The 21,433-nt window shown below is 45.4% G+C and overlaps 2 protein-coding genes and 1 long non-coding RNA gene across 6 annotated transcripts; 2 read left to right on the forward strand and 1 right to left on the reverse strand.

Annotated features, from left to right (window-relative positions):
* Positions 1-149: 149 nt before the first annotated feature.
* rundc3aa (RUN domain containing 3Aa) lies at positions 150-12,634 on the forward strand. 2 transcript variants are annotated; one of them, XM_029508434.1, is made up of 12 exons: positions 150-289; positions 656-984; positions 9,141-9,268; positions 9,492-9,625; positions 9,714-9,799; positions 9,988-10,077; positions 10,426-10,506; positions 10,593-10,758; positions 10,838-10,995; positions 11,188-11,301; positions 11,398-11,504; positions 11,873-12,634. In XM_029508434.1, exons 2-12 carry the CDS (start codon positions 710-712, stop codon positions 12,013-12,015), a joined length of 1,482 nt encoding a protein of 493 aa, XP_029364294.1. In that variant the 5' UTR covers positions 150-289; positions 656-709; the 3' UTR covers positions 12,016-12,634. The 2 variants fall into 2 exon arrangements, with proteins under 2 accessions (XP_029364294.1, XP_029364295.1); XM_029508435.1 differs by having other exon boundaries at positions 9,141-9,256.
* LOC115047478 (uncharacterized) lies at positions 2,605-6,441 on the reverse strand. Its single transcript, XR_003841013.1, has 2 exons — positions 6,254-6,441; positions 2,605-5,269 (listed from the first exon to the last, which is right to left on the reverse strand). It is a non-coding gene; the product is annotated as an uncharacterized LOC115047478 (long non-coding RNA).
* Positions 12,635-13,022: 388 nt separating the features above from the next.
* On the forward strand, positions 13,023-21,065 carry fam117aa (family with sequence similarity 117 member Aa). Of its 3 annotated transcripts, none has more exons than XM_029508226.1 (8): positions 13,023-14,567; positions 15,573-15,718; positions 17,807-17,902; positions 18,021-18,134; positions 18,344-18,460; positions 18,951-19,176; positions 19,263-19,437; positions 19,806-21,065. In XM_029508226.1, the coding sequence occupies exons 1-8, from the start codon at positions 14,444-14,446 to the stop codon at positions 20,017-20,019; spliced, it is 1,212 nt and encodes a 403-aa protein (XP_029364086.1). In that variant the 5' UTR covers positions 13,023-14,443; the 3' UTR covers positions 20,020-21,065. The 3 variants fall into 3 exon arrangements, with proteins under 3 accessions (XP_029364086.1, XP_029364087.1, XP_029364088.1); XM_029508227.1 differs by having other exon boundaries at positions 15,576-15,718; XM_029508228.1 differs by lacking the exons at positions 13,023-14,567; positions 15,573-15,718 and adding an exon at positions 16,945-17,447.
* Positions 21,066-21,433: the final 368 nt, after the last annotated feature.

Consider the following 21,433-nt stretch of genomic DNA (forward strand, 5'->3'; position numbering starts at 1 on the left):
CCGAACCAGGCCCAGACCAGGAGCAGACCAGGAGCAGAACCAGGACCAGGACGAGGACCAGACCAGGAGCCGAACCAGGCCCAGACCAGGAGCCGAACCAGGACCAGAACCAGGAGCAGACCAGGAGCAGACCAGGACCAGGAGCAGACCAGGAGCAGAACCAGGACCAGGACAATGACCAGGAGCAGAGCTGGACCAGGACCAGGAGCAGAACCAGACCAGGACCAGAGCTGGACCTGGAGCAGGACCAGAGCTGCCCCGATCATCGCACAAATAATTGATTTTAGAGGTAAAACCAAATTTTCATGAAGTTCTCAGAGATCCAGTTTGAATGAAGTAAAAACTTGATTCTGTAAAACTGTTTTGTTGTTTTGTTTTGTTTTTTTAGACAGAAATAATAAATCCAGAACCATTCAGACACTTTCTGAAGTTTTCACTTTTTAGCAAAAGTATTATAGCCAACATTCATCGCAGCTTTGTTTATAATTATGTTATATTATGTGTTATAATTATGTTTCGGACTAATTCACTGGCAGCTGATGAAGAAATACTGAATGGTGTGTTAAAGTTGTGTTTACATTACAAAAGCCTGCATGACGCCATCTGAACCAAACCGGAAGTAAGGATGGAAATTAAAATGATCATTATTCGACAGGAAGGGCGGTGGTTTTATTTTCAAAGGTTGGCACCGGAAGTGGTGCCTGTAGTCATGTCGAACTTGCCGGCCGCCGGTTCGCCTCCCGTCCTCCTCCAGCAGCAGAGGCAGCATCCGTGGCTCCCCGCAGAGGACGGCGGCTGTTTGGAGGACACAGGGCCCACCGAGGGAGGGGTCCTGGCCTGGGCACGGATCCCGAAGAGGCCCCGGGGCCGCCGCTGGATGGAGTCGGGCTGCATTCACACAGCAATGGCTATGGGTCTGACACCGAAAAAGGCGTCTGCTCGGAGCGTCGGCGTGGAGAGAAAAAACCTCATCACGGTTTGCAGGTATACATCACATCACATCACATCACGACGACGTGCTGCTGTGAACATAATGGGAGCTATAGATCAACCCGGCGCTGAAGCAATAAAACAAAGTGTAAATTATGCAGAATAGTGGGCATAGAAAGCGTAAAGATGAAGGGGGAGGCAGGAGGCATCACACCCGTTCGTGTTGATGAGGAGAGAAAAAATGTACCTATTCCTTTAAAAAGGATCTGATGTCAACATTTTCTTCTCATGGATATACTTTATACATACATATATACATGTACACACACACATATATATAAATATTCAGCAGGAAATCTGTCACAGGAAAGTCTCTTTTGTGTTTAGCAGGTAAGGACACCTGCTTGATTCCTGTCCTCCTGGTAAATACAGCTTCAGAGGTAAAAAAAAATAAGATGGAGGGGATGTTATTGTCCATTCTAGAGCTGGAGGGAACAGTACTCAGCAAACTGAGCAGGAAACAGCAGCTATTTTTCTATTTTTCTGCCATTAAATCTGCCGGCTTGAGTGTCTTTGTGGGACAAGGGCACTGAGAACAGTGCAAGGATTCCTCCCCCCATCGGTGGTCCTCCGCCTGATGGACTGTGATGTGCAGTCTTTATATGGCTCCCCTTAGTCGCTGTCCTCTTGCACATTGCTCAGGGAATGTGATTAGAGGAGCTCCACAACGTGTCCAGTTTTATATAAAATGTCCATCCGCCTCGGATCCAGTTTTTGAATGTTACAGGGTCGTGCATCACAGGTTAAACTTTGAGAAACTGAAATGGCATTTTTAATTTCATCCTATTTTTGTTCAGTAGTATTCTATACATATAAAAATAACACAAGAGTTTCACAGATAAAGAAGAACTTTGATCTGCAGAATATCTGCAGAATTACAACATTAATGGTTTTCTAGAATTTATATTGATCAGGGCTGTATATTGGAATTTCAGAAATGGATAACATCACAGTTTATTGGCGAAATGTGTTAAGATTATTAATTGAGATTATTATCAATTAATCTTCTGGCTATCTTCTTTATTAAATCATCAAGAACTGTTTCGATAAAATGTCAAAACACTGAACTATATCGAGTTTGAGGTGACATAATTTGTTCTGTCCTGTGCCAATAAATCCAATTCAAATTATTATGATAGAAGACTGATATGAAATGTGAGACGTAATATTGCTTTTTGCACATTTCTTAAAAATCACAGTCAATCATTTAAAAAAAACAATGTGTATTATTAGATTTGCATTTATATAATAATAGTCATATTACTGTCTTTGGACGAACCATAGCTGATTTATAGTGACCTTATCCTGCTTTATATATTCATTGATATCAGCAGAAATTTACTGAATAATTACAGCTTTAATTTGATAATTTTGATAGTTTTATATTTCTCTTGTGAAATTTATTATATAATATTAATACAGAGTTGAATTGCAAATTGACTATAGTAATAAATGGTTCTGCAGATAGACACATAATTATAGTGCAGAGTGTGCAGGAGCTCTATAAAAGTAATCTATTTTCTCTCTCTCTCAATGGCTTCGTGTTTGGCCTTAATCATCATGAATGTCCCCACTTCAAAAAAGAAAATATACAAAAGACGATGAAATTGACTCTGAAGTTGACACACAATCAAGCATTTTTATTCCAGTACCTTTCTGTTCAAGGTTCTTTTTGCATTTTAGTGACACGTACAGTGAACACACAACCTCACACAGAGCATACCTGCAAAGAAAGAAAAGTTCTCACAGTGGACTTACAACACACAGAGAGATTAATGAGGGCACAACAACACTGTTGTTTTCAGTCGGGCCTGACTGCACTAAGTCCGATTTAATAATGTAAGCGTTTTAATGACAAACACACAGGACAAGACAGAACTAAATCTCAAACAGCTTTCCATCAGTAATGCTTACTACACAGCTTCTTTCCATTTTCTAATGAACAACACAACAATGATTAGGTTCACTTCGAGGGCTGTTCCTCCCAGGCGTTTCTGTCTCCGTGCCCGGCCTGCAGCGTCTAATTTATGACATTTCTGACCCTTCTGATGTTGCTGTTCTCGGTGGCGATCTAGTCAGAGGTTGATTCAAGTAGTCACAGCTTGTCGAACAGGAGGGAGCTTCTGAATCAGCTGTACGTTAAAGCGGGCTAGTCATCAGGATCCGGGATCCAGGCGCCGTCGTGCTGACTGGGGCACAGCTACTTCCACAGCTTGAACTGCAGCCTGGCTACAGTAGCTAAGCTGACGTTAGTGCTCGATTAGTTCACCAAGCCAAGCATTTATTTTCCTCTAATACGTGTGTACATGTATAAAATCTGACCTCTTCTTCCCTCGTACATGTTTAACATAAAACCAGCACACACAAAGATTAACATTTTCAATTACCATACAGTTCATCCGACAAAGTTAACGTCAATTTGTGGGGTGCTTTCTGATCTTTTTTTCTTTCTTTTTCTTTTTTTTTTTTTGGTGAGGGGGGGGTTCTCATGCCGTTGTCTAAAATTCCTGTCTATCAGCAACAGACAAACTGTCATCAAAGTGTGTTTTACTTGAACTGGCGCCGTGTGGGTCACCAGTGTCAGGCACGGGAACTTGCCTACTGTCGACTCACCGTTTCAGTACCTTGTTCACAGAGTCGTACTGGACAGAATGAAACCATTTCAATTAGAGACACATATTTACAGCAATGGACAAGTGTGGATAATAAAGGAAAACCTGATCAAACATTTGCATCATCACAGAGGACAGTTTGAGCACGAGGCCTGTGTCAGGGGCTGAGGAGTCACAATAACGTCATCTGTAAATAAACCCAATAAAGCAATGAGAAAATGAAACAGAAATAAAGTAGTAAGGTGATTGAACATGATTTTACAGGACCCAAATTTGTAAAATCTTATCATCAGATCTCATACTATAGGGAATATAAAGAAAAATAATAATTTTTTTTTTTTTTTTTAACAGACGAACATAAAAAAAGAATGCAAAGGGGATTCAGTTTTAATGGCTCTCTCGAGACTTGGTGATATTTATCATGTCCACAGTGACAGCAGTCATCACGATCGACTGTATCTCTGTGCCGTTGCCACTAGCAACAGGTTTTTATCTCAACATGGCAGGGCTGAGCCTGTCTGCAGTCAGAGGGAATTTTTTTCATGCAACCGTGAGTTAACTTTGTTTATTCAAGCTGAACTGAACAAAATGGTATTGATGAGAAGTTTGTTTACAGGCCTCATGCTTCTGCTTGAATGTTTCACAAAAATGTTTTTGTTGCTTCAGTCTGGCTAAGAGCTGTCACGCTGCTGTCATCCGTGACTGGAGGAATGTGCTGATGTGGACTCAGTGGACCTAAGAAAACAGATAAAATGAGTGAGACTTTGATGAGGTCTGAGGGAAGGTACTAGCCTTTGAGCTGCTTCTTGTAAAGGAGAGGAGGGAGGCTGATGTGCTGCGCCTTGGCTGAGATTTGAGCTCTTTCAGGGCGAGGCCCTCAAGACGAGAGAATTTGATATTCTGTCCTCAAGTAAACACAAATACATATTCACATCGGTTGGACATGCTTCTGCAAGTAGGCAGGTCATTTGTTTTATTCTGAGAAATATTTGCATCATTTCGACCACTTTTCGACCTCTTGGGCCACGAATATTCGAGCCTGCGTGTTTGGACTAACCCTTCAGTTTCTGCGCAGAGCTGTTTTTCCCGGATTTTCTAAGCTGCTTCTATGTTTTCCTCATCAACTGTCAAATACATGAAATTACAGCTGTTCTCTATAGGTTTGAGTAAACGTTTGGGCATCTGTCATCAGCGGATCAGCCTACTCTCTCAGCACCGATGCTAAAGTGCCTTGTTGTTATTTCTCTTTTCACACCCCTCTGTCATGCTCCGACATTTGATTTACGCTCTTGCTTCTTCTCAAACCAACACCCTTACGGTCCCTCTGTCACCCTGATCCCTCCACACCTCCTCTGACCATAACACACTTAGCCTGGATCCTCGTTCACAGAGGGGATGGGTGAGAGAGAGACACACCCTGCTGCAGTTTCTTTTTTTTTTCTCTCTCTTTTTGTCTATTTGGATTTTGCCCAAATTATGATTCTTATGTGAATATTCATCCGAGCAAGAGGTATTTTTTCTCTGGGCTGCATGTGCTGATCCAGGACAGGACAGGACGTCTCCCCCAACAGTGCAGGATGACAAACACAGTACTGGCTGGAGTTACACAATGCTGCGGCCAGTGAGGAGTCCGCCTGTGTCATCTGATCCTGATGGTTATGCCAGGACTAAAGAGGGAGACAGAAATAAGAAGAGAGAGAAAAAGAAAGAAGTCAGGGAAACGTTTGTGAGGCAGTGAGGATAAAAGAAAAAGCGAAAGCTGAGAGAGTTAGCGTGCAGCTTTGCGTGTTTTGGTTGGGCCCATAAATGAAGTTTTGGTTATGCTAGGTGGTGCTGCAGATCAAACACTCTTGTGTAAGTACAGTAGAGGGGTGAGAGAGGAGAACAAGAGGGCATTTAAAGAGAGCCGAGAGTGGGTTTGGCGGAGATCCAGGCTGAGTGAGAGGGGGCAACAAAAGAAGCTTGTCAGAAGGCCCTGCAGTTGTTTTTCAGTGTCAAATCGTACCAAGAGCATGTTGCTATTCCACTCCAACTATTTGCATTTAAGGCGCGCCAGTGGTTCCCCTCCAGATCAAAGGACTTCAGTTAATTTACCATCATCAGCTGCAATGTTGCCTTTGAGATAAAGCTGTCACGTTTATCAGGTCAGAGAGGCCTTTTGCAACAGCAGACTCCCTCCTGCTATGATTTTCACTGCTCTCACATCAACAAATAAGCTAAGGCATTAATCATGTGTCCCACACTGGGAACACAAGGGGCATTTGCTGGTTTTCCATGCATTCTGCCCGCTATGTAATGAGAACTGCTTTAATGTCAGAGGAAGTCTGCACAAACAGGAGATCTAATCTATGGCCAGTTTTGACCCTGAGAGAGCAACAGTTTGTTTCTCTACAAAGTTATATCTTACAAAACTTGTTTCCTGGGCTCCCTTGAAAAAACATCATGTGGATTTTGCGCCTGTGGTCCTATTTAGACTTTCAGTCCCTGCCCAAACATGCAATATTTGTTCTTGTTAGCAAACTCCAATCATCTGCCAAGCAGATTTCTTCTGAACATGATTTGCAGGAACCTGACCTAACGCCCTGGGGCTCCATTATAGACTGACTGAGCTACTATCCCTTTGCAGTAAACATCAGTTAAATGCCACTGACCTGTCTTCTTGATAAATCCGGCATTGCCATAAAAAGTCAAAGTTCCAAAAGTAAATTTAATCCAGTTTTCGCTCTCAGTTGGAAAAGACCCTGTGCAGACGCTGTGGTGGCCTCCGTATGTTCTCTGTGATGCTGCTGTTTTCTTGTGACATTTTCCGCCAGTCCCCCCACCCCGCGACGTGGTGGCTTCTCATCTAGAGCGTCTTGCGCTTGGGGAAAATGGCTTTTCGAAAAGAGGTGGTGGTGGTGCCTCTGCTGAACGAGGCGCCCCCCAGGGAGATCTTGGTCTTCCCACTGGTGATGGTGGAGGAGCCCAGAGAGGTCGTGCTCCTGCCCCTGCTGATGGAGGAGTTCCCCATGGCAAGCTTGGTCTTCCCCCTCTTTATGCTGGTATTGCCCAGGGTTAAGGCCGTCTTCCCCTCGGTGAAGCTGGTGTTGCCCATTGAGGAGCGGCTCGTCTTCCTGACCCAGATTCAACAGCGGGGTTCGGGGCTCACTCGACACAAAGCATCGCACACTCATGCAGCACACCCTGCTCTGGAAGACCTCAGGGGTAATAGTAACATCAGCTACAATCCAGAGCAGACCAGAATGCTAAGCGTGGATAGCGCGACCCCCGTGTCGCATAATGCCCTCGTTGAGCTGGCCAACGTGGGCTCTGGAAGGCCACATACCACCCATGTGTCCCTGTGAATGGACAGAGGCAGCCGTAGGTGGCCACAGCCTATCTGGGGAGACCGGGACAGTGGAGCGATTGTCCCACCGCCACGACGACACCAGACGGTTGAAGGACACATTGTTGCAAAGGGGACAATCTGCGGTGACATCACTTTCTTCTGAGCCATTGTTCCCTATAGCCTCTGATTGTAAGACATTCCCTCTGTGTACGACTGTAAATACCATATGTGAGATGGGTTGTGTGGTTTCAGATTTGATAAGAAAAGGGATGAATGTCTTCATGTTCTCCACATGGGCTTTTGGCTTTGATTGCATTATTCTTCTGCCTCCATTTGAAATATAGGTGTGGTCCCCTTCTGATAGTCTTTATTGTCCACCTGTGTCCATGTTGAACAGCTGAAAACTCACTCAAGCTATTGTGTCTTCATTGTTTTTCTACTTTTTATGTCATTCACGCCGTTGAATATCACATAAAGAAGTCAGCTCTCATACAAATCAATGAAGCCAAGCAGTGTTTAGACAGGTTACTTTTATCAGCATCAGTCAGCCCATACAGTTTTTGAGTGCAGATAAACTTTAGAATATCACCCAGCTCCATCAGCATGCACATGCATACCACAGATGAAGACTACACAGGCAGCAATATACAGGAGAATACCGCCTTTGTGCCTCCACATACATCACACATGCCTGTTTCACACTCGCCCTTCCTGCCAAGTAGACACACCATGAACCATCGTATCATTGCAGTTGCATTTACATAACACACTCAGCACGCCTCCTGATTGCAAACCCGTTAGATCTGCATGTCACTTTAGCTTGGAGAATCGGTTGTTGTGCTGTGTTGTGATGATCGCAACTTCCTGACACACAATGATTACAAACAGAGCAGCTCTTTTTCTGTTGACTAGGATATTACTGACCTGCTAAAAATGACCGGATAGACATATCCTTGGGTTTTTAAGTGTGTGAAGGATTCATGTGTGAAAATCCCAGTAGATGTTGCTGTGCGTTTCTTTGCCCCTGATGAGGGTGGTTTTGACCACGGACACAGACTTGGTCCCATGAGTGAATGTCACAGTGGTGAGAGAGCTCGTGGTCTCCCCTCTTGTTACAGATGTTTTGCCCACCGCTATGCTGCTGTTGCCCAAAGATATGGTGGTTCTGCTCCAGGATATCGAGAATTTGCCCCAGGAGATGGCGTACTTAGTCCTCAGGATCTTAGCCCTGCCTTTGGTGAAGGAGGTCTTGCTTGATGCGAATGTGGTTTTCCACTCATTGTTAGAGTCTTTTTTGGGCTGCTTAGATGCTTTGGGTGTCTTAGCCCTGGCCTCGGGGGTCTCTTCCATCTAGGTGTTCCTGCGTTTGGACGTCAAGGCTTTGCGGAAGGAGGTGGTTGTGGTTCCCCGACTGAAGCTGGCCCGCCCCAGAGCCACTGTTGTCTTTTGCCTTTGGATGGTAGAATCTCCCATGGAGGTGGTGGTCACTCCCCTGAAGATGGAAGACTTGCCCATGGAGACTGTAGTTTTTCCCCTGGCGATGGAGGTGTTTCCCAACGCCAGGGCAGTCTTGCCCTCGGTGATGCTAGTGTTGCCCATTGAAGCAGAGGCAGTCAGCCTGAGCTCGTGCCTGAGTGCCAGCTCCTAACATGCAAGCTGCGTAGCTTCTTCCCTGTGGTGCAGCAGGGTGAGCGAGTGAGGTCAAAAGCCAAACGAAAAGCTGCAGCAGCAGCATCAGCCCTAAATAGGTCAGACCACCATGTATAGATGAGGGGGAGGGAATTATTTGATCATTCTTTGATACTGGCCGGTGCCCCAGAGGGACAAGACCCAAAAGGTCCTGGAAGCACAGCATGCACAAAGGCTGCAAAGACAGGGGATTAATTGTATTGTTTTCATGATAACACTGCCAAAGCACTGAGGGCTACATTGTGCAGTACACAAGACAATCGGGGTGACCTCAGTATGATAAGATGGCGTGGTTCCAGAAAAGAGAAAAAACCCTCCTCCCGCTTTTGTTGCAGGGTTCAAATACAGTAGTACATTTGTCTGCTTGGATACAGCGCGCCGCTGCATTTTAGTGGCTAGTTCCACAGGCGACAGCTGAAAGTTCAAATCCTTCACATTTGTGATGTAGATTTTCTTTTTTTATCGAGCTTTGTGTTCTTGTGTCTCTCTAACTCCACTTTCTCTGTGTGCTTCTATTTCAGATTCTCTGTAAAGACTCTCCTAGAAAAGTACACAGCAGAGCCCATAGATGACTCATCCGAGGAATTTATTAACTTTGCAGCCATTTTAGAGCACATCCTCAGCCATCGCTTCAAAGGTAACACTGCAGGTAACATATAGCACAGAAAATATGGACACATCAGAAGTGAGACAGTTAAAGGCTGTTCAATATAAACGTGGAATAATCTGCTGTATATATTATGGACATGACTTGAACCAAAAAGCCAAAAGCAGGTATCGGTCAGCTGCAGTGTTTTCTGGCCGGCGTGCTCACAGTGTGAGCTGCTGTCGGAGCAGAACTGATTCACTGTTGTGTTTGAATCTTGGACCAGGTTCAGGAAGCTGGTTCAGCTCAGATGGACAGCGCAGTTTCTGGGAATATATCCGGCTGGCATGCAGCAAGGTGCAGAACAACTGCATCGCCAGCATCGAAAACATAGAGAACATCAGCACATCACGGGCCAAGGCAAGGCAGTGTGTGCATGATTTTATGACAATGTGTGTGCGCGTGTGTATGAGACAGCTCCATATTCACTTTGTGTTTTGTGTGACAGGGCCGGGCGTGGATTCGGGTGGCCCTGATGGAGAAGCGTCTGTCTGAATATGTGTCCACTGCTCTGAGAGACACAAGAACAACCAGGTCAGACACAATCCACACATTTCATTGTGTGCTTATCTTGGAATCCTGCTTCTCCATGTTGGCTTCATGTGTTCACCCCAGGACGAGAACACCGCCCGCCTGTTTATATGGAGAAGTTCAGCTGTGACATAAAAACCAATCAGCTGTCTTTAAAGTTCAGTTGTAACAACAACGTTTTCTCCTGACAGGAGGTTCTATGACGATGGAGCCATCATGCTGAGGGAGGAGGCCACAGTTCTGACCGGCATGCTGATTGGACTGAGTGCCATCGATTTCAGGTGAAGTTATGTGGAATAAGCTTCAGTGCAATTTCACGTTTGTGTCTGTTACACCATTTTTAGGCCCAATATTTATTAATCAAAGAGTCTTCAAGGTCTAATATAAATATGAAACAATTTGACTTTGTAGATGACAAGAAAAAACTGCTAACTGGTCATGTTTTCAGCTGCTCTCTGTTAAATAAATCTGTTGAAATGTCAGCACATAGTTTGTATTCATGAATGAATGCATTCTGATATATGTGTTCTTTCTCATGATTACTGTATAAAAGCGAAAGTGTGACTGAAAAATATCCACTCCACTGGAGCAGAACACCAGAATAACACACACTTTCGTTGTTTCTACAGTTTTTGTTTGAAGGGGGAAACTTTGGATGGGAAATCTCCAGCCGTGATTGACTACACACCCTACCTGAAGTTCACTCAGAGGTGAGACTCACTTCCTCCGCTGGTCGATTGTGTGTGTGAGTGTGTGAATGCAGCATTTTCTCCTTCCGCTTTTCTCCGCGGTGTAGTTACGACTACCTGAGCGATGAGGAGGACCGCCGCAGTGTGGACAGCAGCAACAGCGAAGAGAGTGTCCCCGAGCATCCGTACATCCCCCTGGTGACTGACGAGGAGAGCTGGAGCAACAAGTGTCGCAAAATGGAGCAGAGGTTTAAGATCGTCTATGCCCAGAAGGTGACGCTCAGCGGCCTTTTAAACCAAACGGCCGCCGTGTAAGTCCATCGGCACGTGAATTAACGTTTCCTCTGTGCAGGGTTACCTGGAGGAGCTGGTGCGTCTGCGGGAGTCACAGCTGAAGAACGTGGAGACGGAGAACAAACGTCTGAGGGCCAAGGTGGAGGAGCTGACGGTGCAGGGACAGCAGGAGAAGAAGGAGCTGGAGGCCATCGTGCTGGAGCTGCAGGCACAACTGTGAGGAGGCAGTGGGGCAAATTCTCAACTGTGAATGAACTCTTTCAGATGCTGGAACAGCAACGAAGAAAATCCTAATGAAAGATAAAAGACGTCATTGACATCGGAGATGCATAATTCTGTACACCCTGCTTTGATGCTCAGAGCAGTTGATTCCATTAAATCTGTGTGTTTTCTCTGTGAATGATCCAGCTCTGCGCTCATGCCCTGTGATTCCTCCCATCTGGTTAAAGACCTCTCCATCCCGCTGGTCAACCAGTGGTCCACCATCACAAACAACCAAGGCGATGTCAAACTGTTCCGCAGGTAACCTTTGGAGGAAATAAACACACATCCTGTAACAACAACAACACTTTGTGCTCAGTATTTCTTTGAGCCGTAATGATTTTGTTGTCATTCCAGGAGGAGCTTCCACAGTTTGGAGCAACTTTCTGCTGAAGTCAGCCTGAACTCCGACTCCCAAAGGACTGAGGGGAGACAGAACGGAGATGCTGTCTGGACTTCAGCAGGTGATGCTGGAGCACAACACATTCATGGAGCAGACAGGTTGCTGGTTCAACCCCTGACTGGCCAGACTCTCTGCTGCATTTCATCCTGCTCCTCTCTTCTACTTCCTGTCTCTCTCCACATGTTAAAATTTCCCCCAAAAATAACAAGGAATCATTTTTTGCTGGCAGTGAATAAATAACGTTTTGTTGTCGGTCCTCGTGTCAGTTCTGCTGCAGCAGGAATGTGTTTGTGCTCCTCCCAGCCTCCCATGCACATGTACACATTCATACAAAGACAAGCCTGATGTCTGTCCAGGGTGTTTCAGTGTGGGCAGCCGGAGCTATGTGTGATCATAAACCAATTTTTATTGTGTTTGGTGCCCTTGTAGGGAAAGACAACACTCCCTCCATGCTGGGTCTGTGCGGCTCCCTGGCGTCTTTGCCCAGCTCCAAGTCTCTGGCCAGCCTCAAATCCAGCGAGTGTTTGGTGAACATCAGCACTGAGCCCAGCCCTGCCCTCTCTCCCAGCTAGGAGCTCCCGACCAACCACCTCCACCCCAGCCTGTCTGCCTGTTGATGCTGCATCGACCGTGCCCATCCGTCCAGCTCCCTGAGAAGACAACAGGAACGTCATGGATTTTCTTTTCGTGCACATGAGAGTGACGTCTTCATTAAGCCGGTCCGGCTCTTTTCCCGTCTCTCTCGCCTTTTTCGCTCGACTCTGCTCTCTCACTCTCCCACCTCCACTTTGTTATCTGTGAATCTTTTTCAAACAATTCATCCTGATCTTTATTTCAGTAACAGTTCAACCTGTACTCCTTGTTGCTATTTTCTTGTCACCCAAACAGCACTAGCAGCTCTTTGGATGCAGCCACTTACAAAGAGAGGTGTGATAAAAATGATCCATATGAAGTCGAAGACAGAGTGTTTTTTTTTGTTGTTGTTGTTTTTAGTCTGTCCAAACTTAGCAGTTCCTGCTCGAGTCATCAAACACCACAAACTGTTACAGTCTGTCTGAATCTGTGCAGCTATTTAATCATTCTATCAAATCTTCAGCTAAAATGTTAATTTATCTTCCGCTCTTTGTTCTTTTGACACACACGGATCGCACACACGCTGTTCTGTTTGCTTTTTGTTGCAATAAACTGCCTTTTTCCATTAACGACTGTCTGTTTGTGTGTGTCAGCAGAAATGTTCGTTTTTCTGGAGGAAACAAAACAAAGGAGTGATTTTAAAAATGCCCCCTGAACAGGAGGTTAACGGAGATAGCGCCATCTTGTGGTTGAATCCTGTAACAGCCTGAAGGTCTGACGGGGAAACTCGTGTAGCTGATTATGACACAAAATAAATCTTGTAATTATTTCTTACTGTTTAACTCCTGATGAGCGTCGGCACTAAGTGATTCAGGTTGACAAACTTCTTCCTCCCTTCAGTGAAGATATCTGACTCAATCACACTGTTGACTCATTTTTGCCCCACCACACCCAAAAACCCCAGCAGGGAGTGTGAGAAAACTTCATTCATGCCACCCAAATGGCAAACACTGCACAGCACTGAAATCCTGAAGATGGTTGTACCACCACAACCAGCTCTCTGCAGGTTCTTCTTACTTCTGACTTCTTTATGCTCCTTCAGGGAGACGACACGGAGCTGGATCTGAAAAACTGTAAAGTTGAAGTCATTCAGTCGTGATATAGAAAATATCTACACAACTACAGCTCACTTTGGATACTAACATGGAGTCTAAGGACTGATAAGTAAAAGGAAAACATTTTCAAGGTATATAATTATAGATGATTTAATATTCACATCAATGACAACAAGTCTGAGCCAAAGGTGCCCTTGGTACGTAATAAAGAAAAACCTCACTGTGAAGGAGGGGGATTTGTTTCATTTACTTTTATTGTGGTATAAAATGCTTCTGATTACAGATGTGGGTAAAGTACAAAACTTATTCACCCACGTCAAAGTCCAGATATGACTCAGGGACAAAAAAACAGAAGTGAAAGTTTTTCAGTCAAATTTTCACTCCAGTTAATATAGTGTGGTATTTTCAGAAACACTGAAGTATTACTACTAATAAAAAAACAGCAATATTAATCATACCCACAAAGGAAGCTCTGGTTATTTTTATTCATATTTATTTTAAGGAGGAATAAAGTTTGGTGAACTTCAGATCAGGCCAATGAGCCCTTTCACCTTTATCAAAATAAAAGCTCTGCTTCAAAATAAAGAATACTTCAGAAATGTATTAAAAAAATAATTTTCTTTAAAACAATAAAAAAAAATAAAGCTGGACCCCTTCAGGCTCATCAGTGACCTTTAAAGGTCCCTGAACCTCATTTTGACCACACACACACACTGATGTGTGTTTGAGGGGGGAGGACAAAATCTGAACAAAGTGGGTGGGAGCTTTAAGTTTTTTTTATGGAGGGGGGGGCATTCAGGAGACAGACAGATAGGAGGACCAATCAGAGCTCAGTAGTATTCTGCAACAACCAATCACATCGCCCCTAAAAGTTCGCCCCGCACGAGATAGTTGCCCAGGTTGAGCTGTTGTGTTGTCATTTCTCACACAACAGACACACAAGCAGGAGTGTGTGTCTGTCTCTCTGTATGTGTGTGTGTGTGTCCTCCATCTGTACAACATGAGGGAAGATCCGCGCTGAGCTGCTGAGCTTCAACTCGGAAAAAACAACAACACAACAAAACAACAACACAACAACAGGCAGCAGGGACCATGAACATCTTCCTCATCATCTTCATCAGCACCGGACGGAGCTCCAGCTGCAGGCTGCCCCCCCCTCCACAGAGCCGGACCCTGAACGCGTCCTGAGCCGCAGAGCTGCAGTGGACGACGGGAGAGAAGAAAAGCAAGAGCCGAGGGTTGTGTGTCTGTCCCAGTGTGTGTGTGTGTGTGTGTGTGTGTTTTCATAAGGCCGTGGGAGCAGAGTGGGGGGATGTCGGTCAGAAGTGGAGCAGCGCCTCGGGGGTGCAGCAGCCTGAGCCTGCAGCCCCTCAAAGCCACAGTCCCATTCCAGCTCCAGAGGGGCTCCGCTGCGCTCTGCAGGGAGGTCAAGACGGGTAAATACACCGAGGGGGGGGGGGGGGGTCAGCCTGCATTCACTCCCATGTGTCACACACTGTTAGCCTGTAAAAATCAGTCTCAACTCTGGGCCTGGTTTCAAAATGTGGTGCAACCAAAGTGGACTTTCTCTTTGCTGCATCGTCTGGAAACACAACTCTGACAATCAATCAATAATTGGAGTCTTTTTTTTTTCAAGCTAAGCCTCCAAATGTTTCCTGCTCCAGCTCTTTTCATGGTGGAGTTAAACGTTTGTAAGTTTTAGGCACAGATGGGAAATTATTTTATGTGATGTTTTATTGGCCAAAAAAAAAAAAAAAAAGAATGAATGAATGAATGATGGAAAATAATGATGAATTGATTAGCTCATAAATGCTGATTAAAAAATACAAATCAATAACAAATCGCTTCACTTCTAAACAATTGGATGAACCTGACTCTCGTTGAAATCCTCCACACCGGCCTGATTCTGATGCGAACTGGGAGAATAAACTGCATCACATCTTTTCCTGATTTGCGGTCGAAAAAGGGCGATTCCGACGTGCTGTGGGAAAGTTAAGTCAACAGCCAAGCTGCAGACGCTGAAACGTAACACTGTTCTCATAATGTTATTTGGACACCCGGTCGGCCTTCTGCACTCTGACCTGCAGGATCTCTGCTGCTAACACAGCAGCAGATTTAAAGGCCTCTTTGTTTCCCTCCGGTTGTGTTGTTTTTTTACTTGTAACACATCTGCATGTAGAGGTTGTTTATTTATACGTCCTGTCTGCAACACAACCTGAGCTGATGACAACATACCGAGTGTGTGTGTTGAGTCGCATGGCTTCACTTAGGGTCAAAGGCACAATCCACACCTGCCAGAGATTACAATGAGCTGCCAACACACACACAACTCTACACACTGTGGGCGTATTTTTGGTGTTAAAATCCAGTTAAGGCCCCACTTGCAGCGTTGCACACAAATGAACTGCTGATTAATGTGTTTAATGTGTTTTCCCAAAAAGCAGACAGAAACGCCGCTCGTCCCCCAAAGCCGACCATCCGCAGGACGCTCTCTTTGGACGCCATCGTGGGACCGTATCTGCAGGGACAGTGGCCCAAAGAGGTGGAGAGTCCAGCCGTGACCTGCGTCAACGACAAAGCCACGCAGGTGAGTGTCATCAGGCGAAGCGGCCGTGGCGCTCCGGGGTAATTACTGTAATCTAACGCAGACGTGGTCTTAGATAAATGGCAGTCTGCGAGGCCATTGATGGCAACTGGTGCTTTAGGAACATATCTCCCATAAAACCTGTTGCTTCACGTTGCAGGAAAGAAAAAAAGAAAAAGAAAAAATAAAGGAGACACCGAGTCTTTCTCTTGTGTTACGGATTTCTGCACAGCACAACATATCTGATGTCGGCACTGCAGGTGTCTGGTGGTTCCAGTTCGCTCGACGCTGCGAGTGGAAGGCAGCCAACTGGAAATAGTCGTTTTTGTTCTTCTTTAGACTCTGCTGTTCTTGCCCCCACCGCGTCGACTGTATCTGCTCCAAACTAGTGCACAAAGCCCCCAGCGAACATCACCAAGCTCCGCGGCTTCGTCTCCGCTCCTGACACAGTTTAAGCCCAAACTAACCCCCTTTTTGCCTCCATTGTGAGGAACAGACCCGCCTGACCTCATTATACAGACACCCCATCCCCCAGCTTCTCTCAGCCACACACACACAGCCAGCAGCCCCTGCCATGGTTCCTCTGGGTTACCTCAGATGATATAACTGATTCTTCTCCTCAATCTTGCTGAAAACCCACTAAAGTGGATCAGCAACATCATGAAATAACAAATACGTTCCTTTAAGTAGACTCTAACTCTGTAGATTTATGTGCGTTTCTACCAAATACTGTGATAACAACTAATAATAACTATTATAACACAAAGCATGACTGCACAGTTCGTTTTAGATAATCAGGTCGTGGTTTTGATCCATTTAAGTGTTGCTCAGATGAAGAGAAGCGGCTCTGCAGATATTTAGTCTCTCTGTCTCTGTAACTAAATTAGAGAAAGACAGGAACTTCCTTTAAAAGGGGCAGAACCAGAAAGTTCCCTTTTGAAAAACAGATAGATTTTATTTTATTTATTTATTTTAAGAATAAATTTAGCAGCAGCAGAAACTTTAGGTTTTGATGTTGGTGTCCAGTTTCGCAGCTTTTTTTTTTTTTTTTTTTTTGAAAAGTTGTTGAGATAAACTGAAATCTGAAACTTCCAGCTTTTTACAGATGAGGATTTCTTTTTATTTTGAATTGGTCAAAACTTGAATAACTTGCATTTTTCAGCCACTGCTGGGACAAAACACAGAATTTAAAGATTTGACCTCAGACTTCGGAGCATTTTGTTAAAAAACTGATCTTAAGCTTCTGTTATTGCGTCGCAGCAGGACTTAAGTAAACGTCAATGAATCGCTCCAGCTGGAAACATTAGCCACCCAGACCAAATGTTCTACTGACTCTGAGTCTTTTTATAGGTTTGTGTCCCATGATCCCCCTGGTCATGTTTTGGGCAGGGTGGGGTTGTTGGTGTTGGATGGTGGGATTGGGGCAGCTGTAACTCTACACCGGGGTCGCCGTCTGACTGACTCATGCTGCGTCCTGACTTTTTTAGCCTGAGGATGGAGCGCACAGAGCCGACCGGACAGGAAAGGAGATGGTGTTTCTCTGATTTTAGGTTTGGGGGGGCAGGCGCTTAGAGAACAGGTTGTGAATGTCATGGACTTCAGTGAGCGGATCAGACTGTTTGTAGGCGTGTGAAGGACGCACCAGAGCGGTCGGCTGAAGATGAACTGCTGGCCGTCTGCACCCAACCAGACTCAGACCGGGAGAAGATCCAGAGTCCACGTGAAGAAATCGGTACAGAGCTGGTAGTGATGGGGACGCTGTGGAGGTGTGACTGACTGAAGGAGGGGAAACATACAAAAACACCTTCCTGTTGGCTGTTTGTGTTGTTGGTGTGACTGAATAACACTCTGGGTGCGTGTGTAAGTGCACTGATGTGTTGAATGCCGATAGCAGAGCTGTATTTTTAGTTTGTACACTGATGTGGTTTGGATGTTTGTGGAAGCAGGGGCTGTTTTGCTCGGGGTGGTTTTCTCTTCGCCTTCTTCTGTACAGCTGCTGTGCGGCAGGTGTGACAGCTGTGGGCGCTCCACGGCTCTGTTGTAGCATCGATTCACTGTTTTTAACAGAAAGTTTGCGTTTGTTTTTCCCAGACGCCGTGTTGCTGGGCCGAGGAGTCCCAGGGGAGGAGAGGCGTCGGCGGACACAAGCGCTCGGCATCGTGGGGCAGCGCAGAGCACCTGAGGGAGGTCAGGGTTTCAGTAATAAGTTGTTCTATTTATCCTCTACGGGGGGGGCGCAGCTTCTCCCTTTCAGAATGAATTATAGTGACACCTGAACACCCCCCCACCACCACTCTGCCCTCAGGTGGCCAAGCTGAGGCACCAGTTGCAGAAGCGCTCTCGCCATGTCCCCCCCCTGGCAGGGTACGAGCTCCCCCACCACCCGCTGCCAGCAGGTCAGGCGGCAGGCATCACCCAGGTACCCCCCCCCCTCCTCTGACGGCTGTGAGCTGGAGTCCCTGCCGGGCACAGCTCAGTAACAGAGAGATAAAAAAAACACTGGAGCTTTTCTGAGGAGCGGCTGTCACACAAAGACTATGTGAAACCAGGAATCTCATATCGGATTCACACACAGCGCGTGATGACGCACAGCCTGAGTCTTTTATTATCTTACTCCTTCTCTCTCAGACATTACCCATGATGCCTCTGAACAGGCTGGCCCCCCGGCTGAGGCGCAGCGTCGAGGGCCTCAACCTGGAGCTGGAGGAGGTGTTTGTGTCGGAGAAACCTGACGATCAGCACCAGGTCGGATATTTTACTCTTCTATTTGAACTGGACTTGTGAATCTGTTGTGCAAACCATAAACGTCTACCTCACTCACATGTTGTACCTCAAAAGCCATTTTGCTGAGCCACTAATTTTGTAAATGCAACTGGAATGACAAAAAAGCTCAATCCTTGAAGTTCTATTCATGATTTTAAGAACCGGACATCATCTCAGTATAGTTTAACTTTTTTCTGGAGCTCGGCTGGGAACAGTGTGACAACAGTGTGTGCGTTATTCTTTAAATACCTCCACTGAAATGATAAAAAAACTTAAAAGAAGACACCAATTCACATTTAGATAATATGGGACCTTTAAGCTGAATGGTTTGGGTGTCCCTGTTTGCTGTTTACCTCCATTTCCTGTCTGTCTCCTCTTGTCTTGTCATGAAGCGTATTTCTCTGTATTTTCAGATATGTGCTGCTTCATCGTTTCCTCCTCTGAGCTTTATCTGCTTCACTGATTCTTACAGATTTTGGACATCCCAGACGGACACAGGGCTCCTGTCCCGGCCCAGAGATGCAGCAGCGGCTCCCAGAGCGAGCCCTCCCCGGGGCCCCTGGATCCTTCCCTCCTGTCTCCGTCTCAGTCCCCTTGTCCTCTGGATCCGTCCCTTCTGTCGCCTTCAAACTCTCCTTGTGCCTTGAACCCGCTGCTTCTGTCCCCATCGCTGTCCCCCTGTCCAATGGGAGAGCCAGGTCAGAGAAGTCTGGGATTGAATGTGTGATGAAGAGCGTTGTTAAAAAAAAAAAAGTTGTGTTGACATTTCTGACCTTTGGTGCAGAGCCGGTGGACTGCGAGGCCCTGTGTCCTTCTCCGTCTACGCTGCTTCCTTCCTTTGCACTGGATCCTCCTCTGCTGCAGGCCTGCTCCTCGTCCCCTCGTCCAAACAAATCCTACTCCTTCCAGCGCGAACCCCCGGAGGGCTGCGAGCGAGTTCGAGTGTGCGAGGACACCATGTGGGTATCACCTCATAGGCAACAGCACATGTAGATCCTTTTTATCACGGCTGCTGGAGGTAAAAACGTCACTCTGGCTCCCTGCAGCTAAGCTCCAAATCACATAAAACCAAAATGGCAAACAAATTTTGAGCTAATATACCAAAGTAGAAGGAAGAAAGTGGTATAGTAAAGATCAGGTTTCAGGAGGTGGATGGAAAACAAAATGTGTCCACGCTGTTCAGGGTCACAGATGATCAGACATCCTCCAGTGAATCGTTATTTCCACAAACAGTCGCGTGACGGAAAAAGAAGGAAGAAAGGAAGCTCGGCTTTAATCTGACAAAATGAGACTAACCTCATTTCTTTCTCCGTCTCTTCACCTGCAGGTCTGCTTGTCAGGTCGAGTCTCTCCTTCAGCCATCCTGCCCCGACCCCAATAAAGTCAACTTCACCCCCCACGGAGGCTCCGCTTTCTGCCCCGTCAGCCTGCTGAAGCCCCTCCTGCCCTCCATGGACCTCCTCTTCCGCGGCCTGTCGGTGTCTCCCGTCACCGGCTGCCCGGGCCAGGCGTCCCCCACCAGGCACCTGGGCATGCAGTAGGTGGATACCTGAGCCTTAACCACACTGCACTGCCAGGACCCGGTGAGGCTCACCTGACTCCTCACTGCTGTAACGGCGACGCCACGATGACTGAAAATCAGAAAATCAGACTTTTTTTTAAGATGTCGTCGTCACACCTGGCTGCTTTACTGATGATTCAGCTGTCTTCACTTCAACAGCACTTGATTTGTCCCGGTGTTCCCCTTTTAGGGGGCCTTAGGGATTTGACTACAGGGATGAAGATTTGGAAATGTTGGCAACTGCTGGAAAAAGTTTTTTTTTTTTTTTTTTTTTTACAAATGACTTAAATTTTTCCATTTTTAATGTTTTAGACGAAGGCCGCAGTCTGCTTGAGTTTGATTTCAGTGTCAAAATATGTGAATTCGGAGTCACAATCCAAACGTGTGGATGAAGTTTCAGCTTCATTTGAGAGACTTGACTTGTGAAAAAGTACTTGACGCATTTCGTACAAAGAGAAATATTTTTGGCCTAAAGTTTACGGTGGCCTACTTTTCTACAAATGTATTTCTAGGAAGATATATATTTTTGTATCTTTGTAAGGACGTTATGAAGCCAGCTGTTTTTGTATTCACTTAAGAAATCGACTTGTATTTCTGTGTATACTTTGGCGGGTTATAAGCTGGAGTGAGTGTGTTTAGCTTTACTTGCCTACACTGGGCATTGTTCAAACCAAATTATTGTAATTTTGTTGACCTTTTTAACATTTCAAGCAAGTCGCACTGAGTTTTTGTTCAATCCGAACTTCTTTGGACCCCGTTCATGTTTCCAAATTCACATTGATGTGGAAGAAGTTGATTCTCTCTGTTCTGAGTTAATGTTGAAATTGATAACATTTTCTTTGTCAGCATATGAAACACTGATTTTAAAAAACAAAAAAAAACAAAAACATGACTGACAGTAAAATATCAGAATAATCAAATTAGTGTTATTTCACAGCTCTGTGTTTTCTCAGACCTGATTTAAGCCCTTTCCTTAAAGGGAATAACAGCTAAGGATGTTTAGTGCTGTTGTTGTTGTAAAGAAAATAAAATCAACATTTTTTCTTGATGTTAAAGTATTTTTACAACATTTTAAAGTCCTGTGTGTGTGTGTGTGTGTTTGTTTTTTTTTTTTTGTGTTTTTTTGTGTTTGTTTGTTGGTTTGTTTGTTTGTTTGTTAGTTAGTTTATGTGTTTATTTGTTTTTCCCGCATTTGACACGTGGATCTGTGGTTTTAAACATAAGAACCGCCCACTCTGCTCTCTGATTGGTCGACAGCGGTTACTACAGCCTGACATGAACCAATCAACTTCATCCACATCCTAGGACGATAAAAAGACCCGCGACTTTTTCAAGGAAGGACCCCGGGTTTTTCGTCATGGGTGTCTTTGCAGCTGCCGCCTTAAAAAACAAAC

This window comes from Echeneis naucrates, chromosome 8 (genome assembly GCF_900963305.1).
Source record: "Echeneis naucrates chromosome 8, fEcheNa1.1, whole genome shotgun sequence".
Classification (NCBI taxonomy): domain Eukaryota; kingdom Metazoa; phylum Chordata; class Actinopteri; order Carangiformes; family Echeneidae; genus Echeneis; species Echeneis naucrates.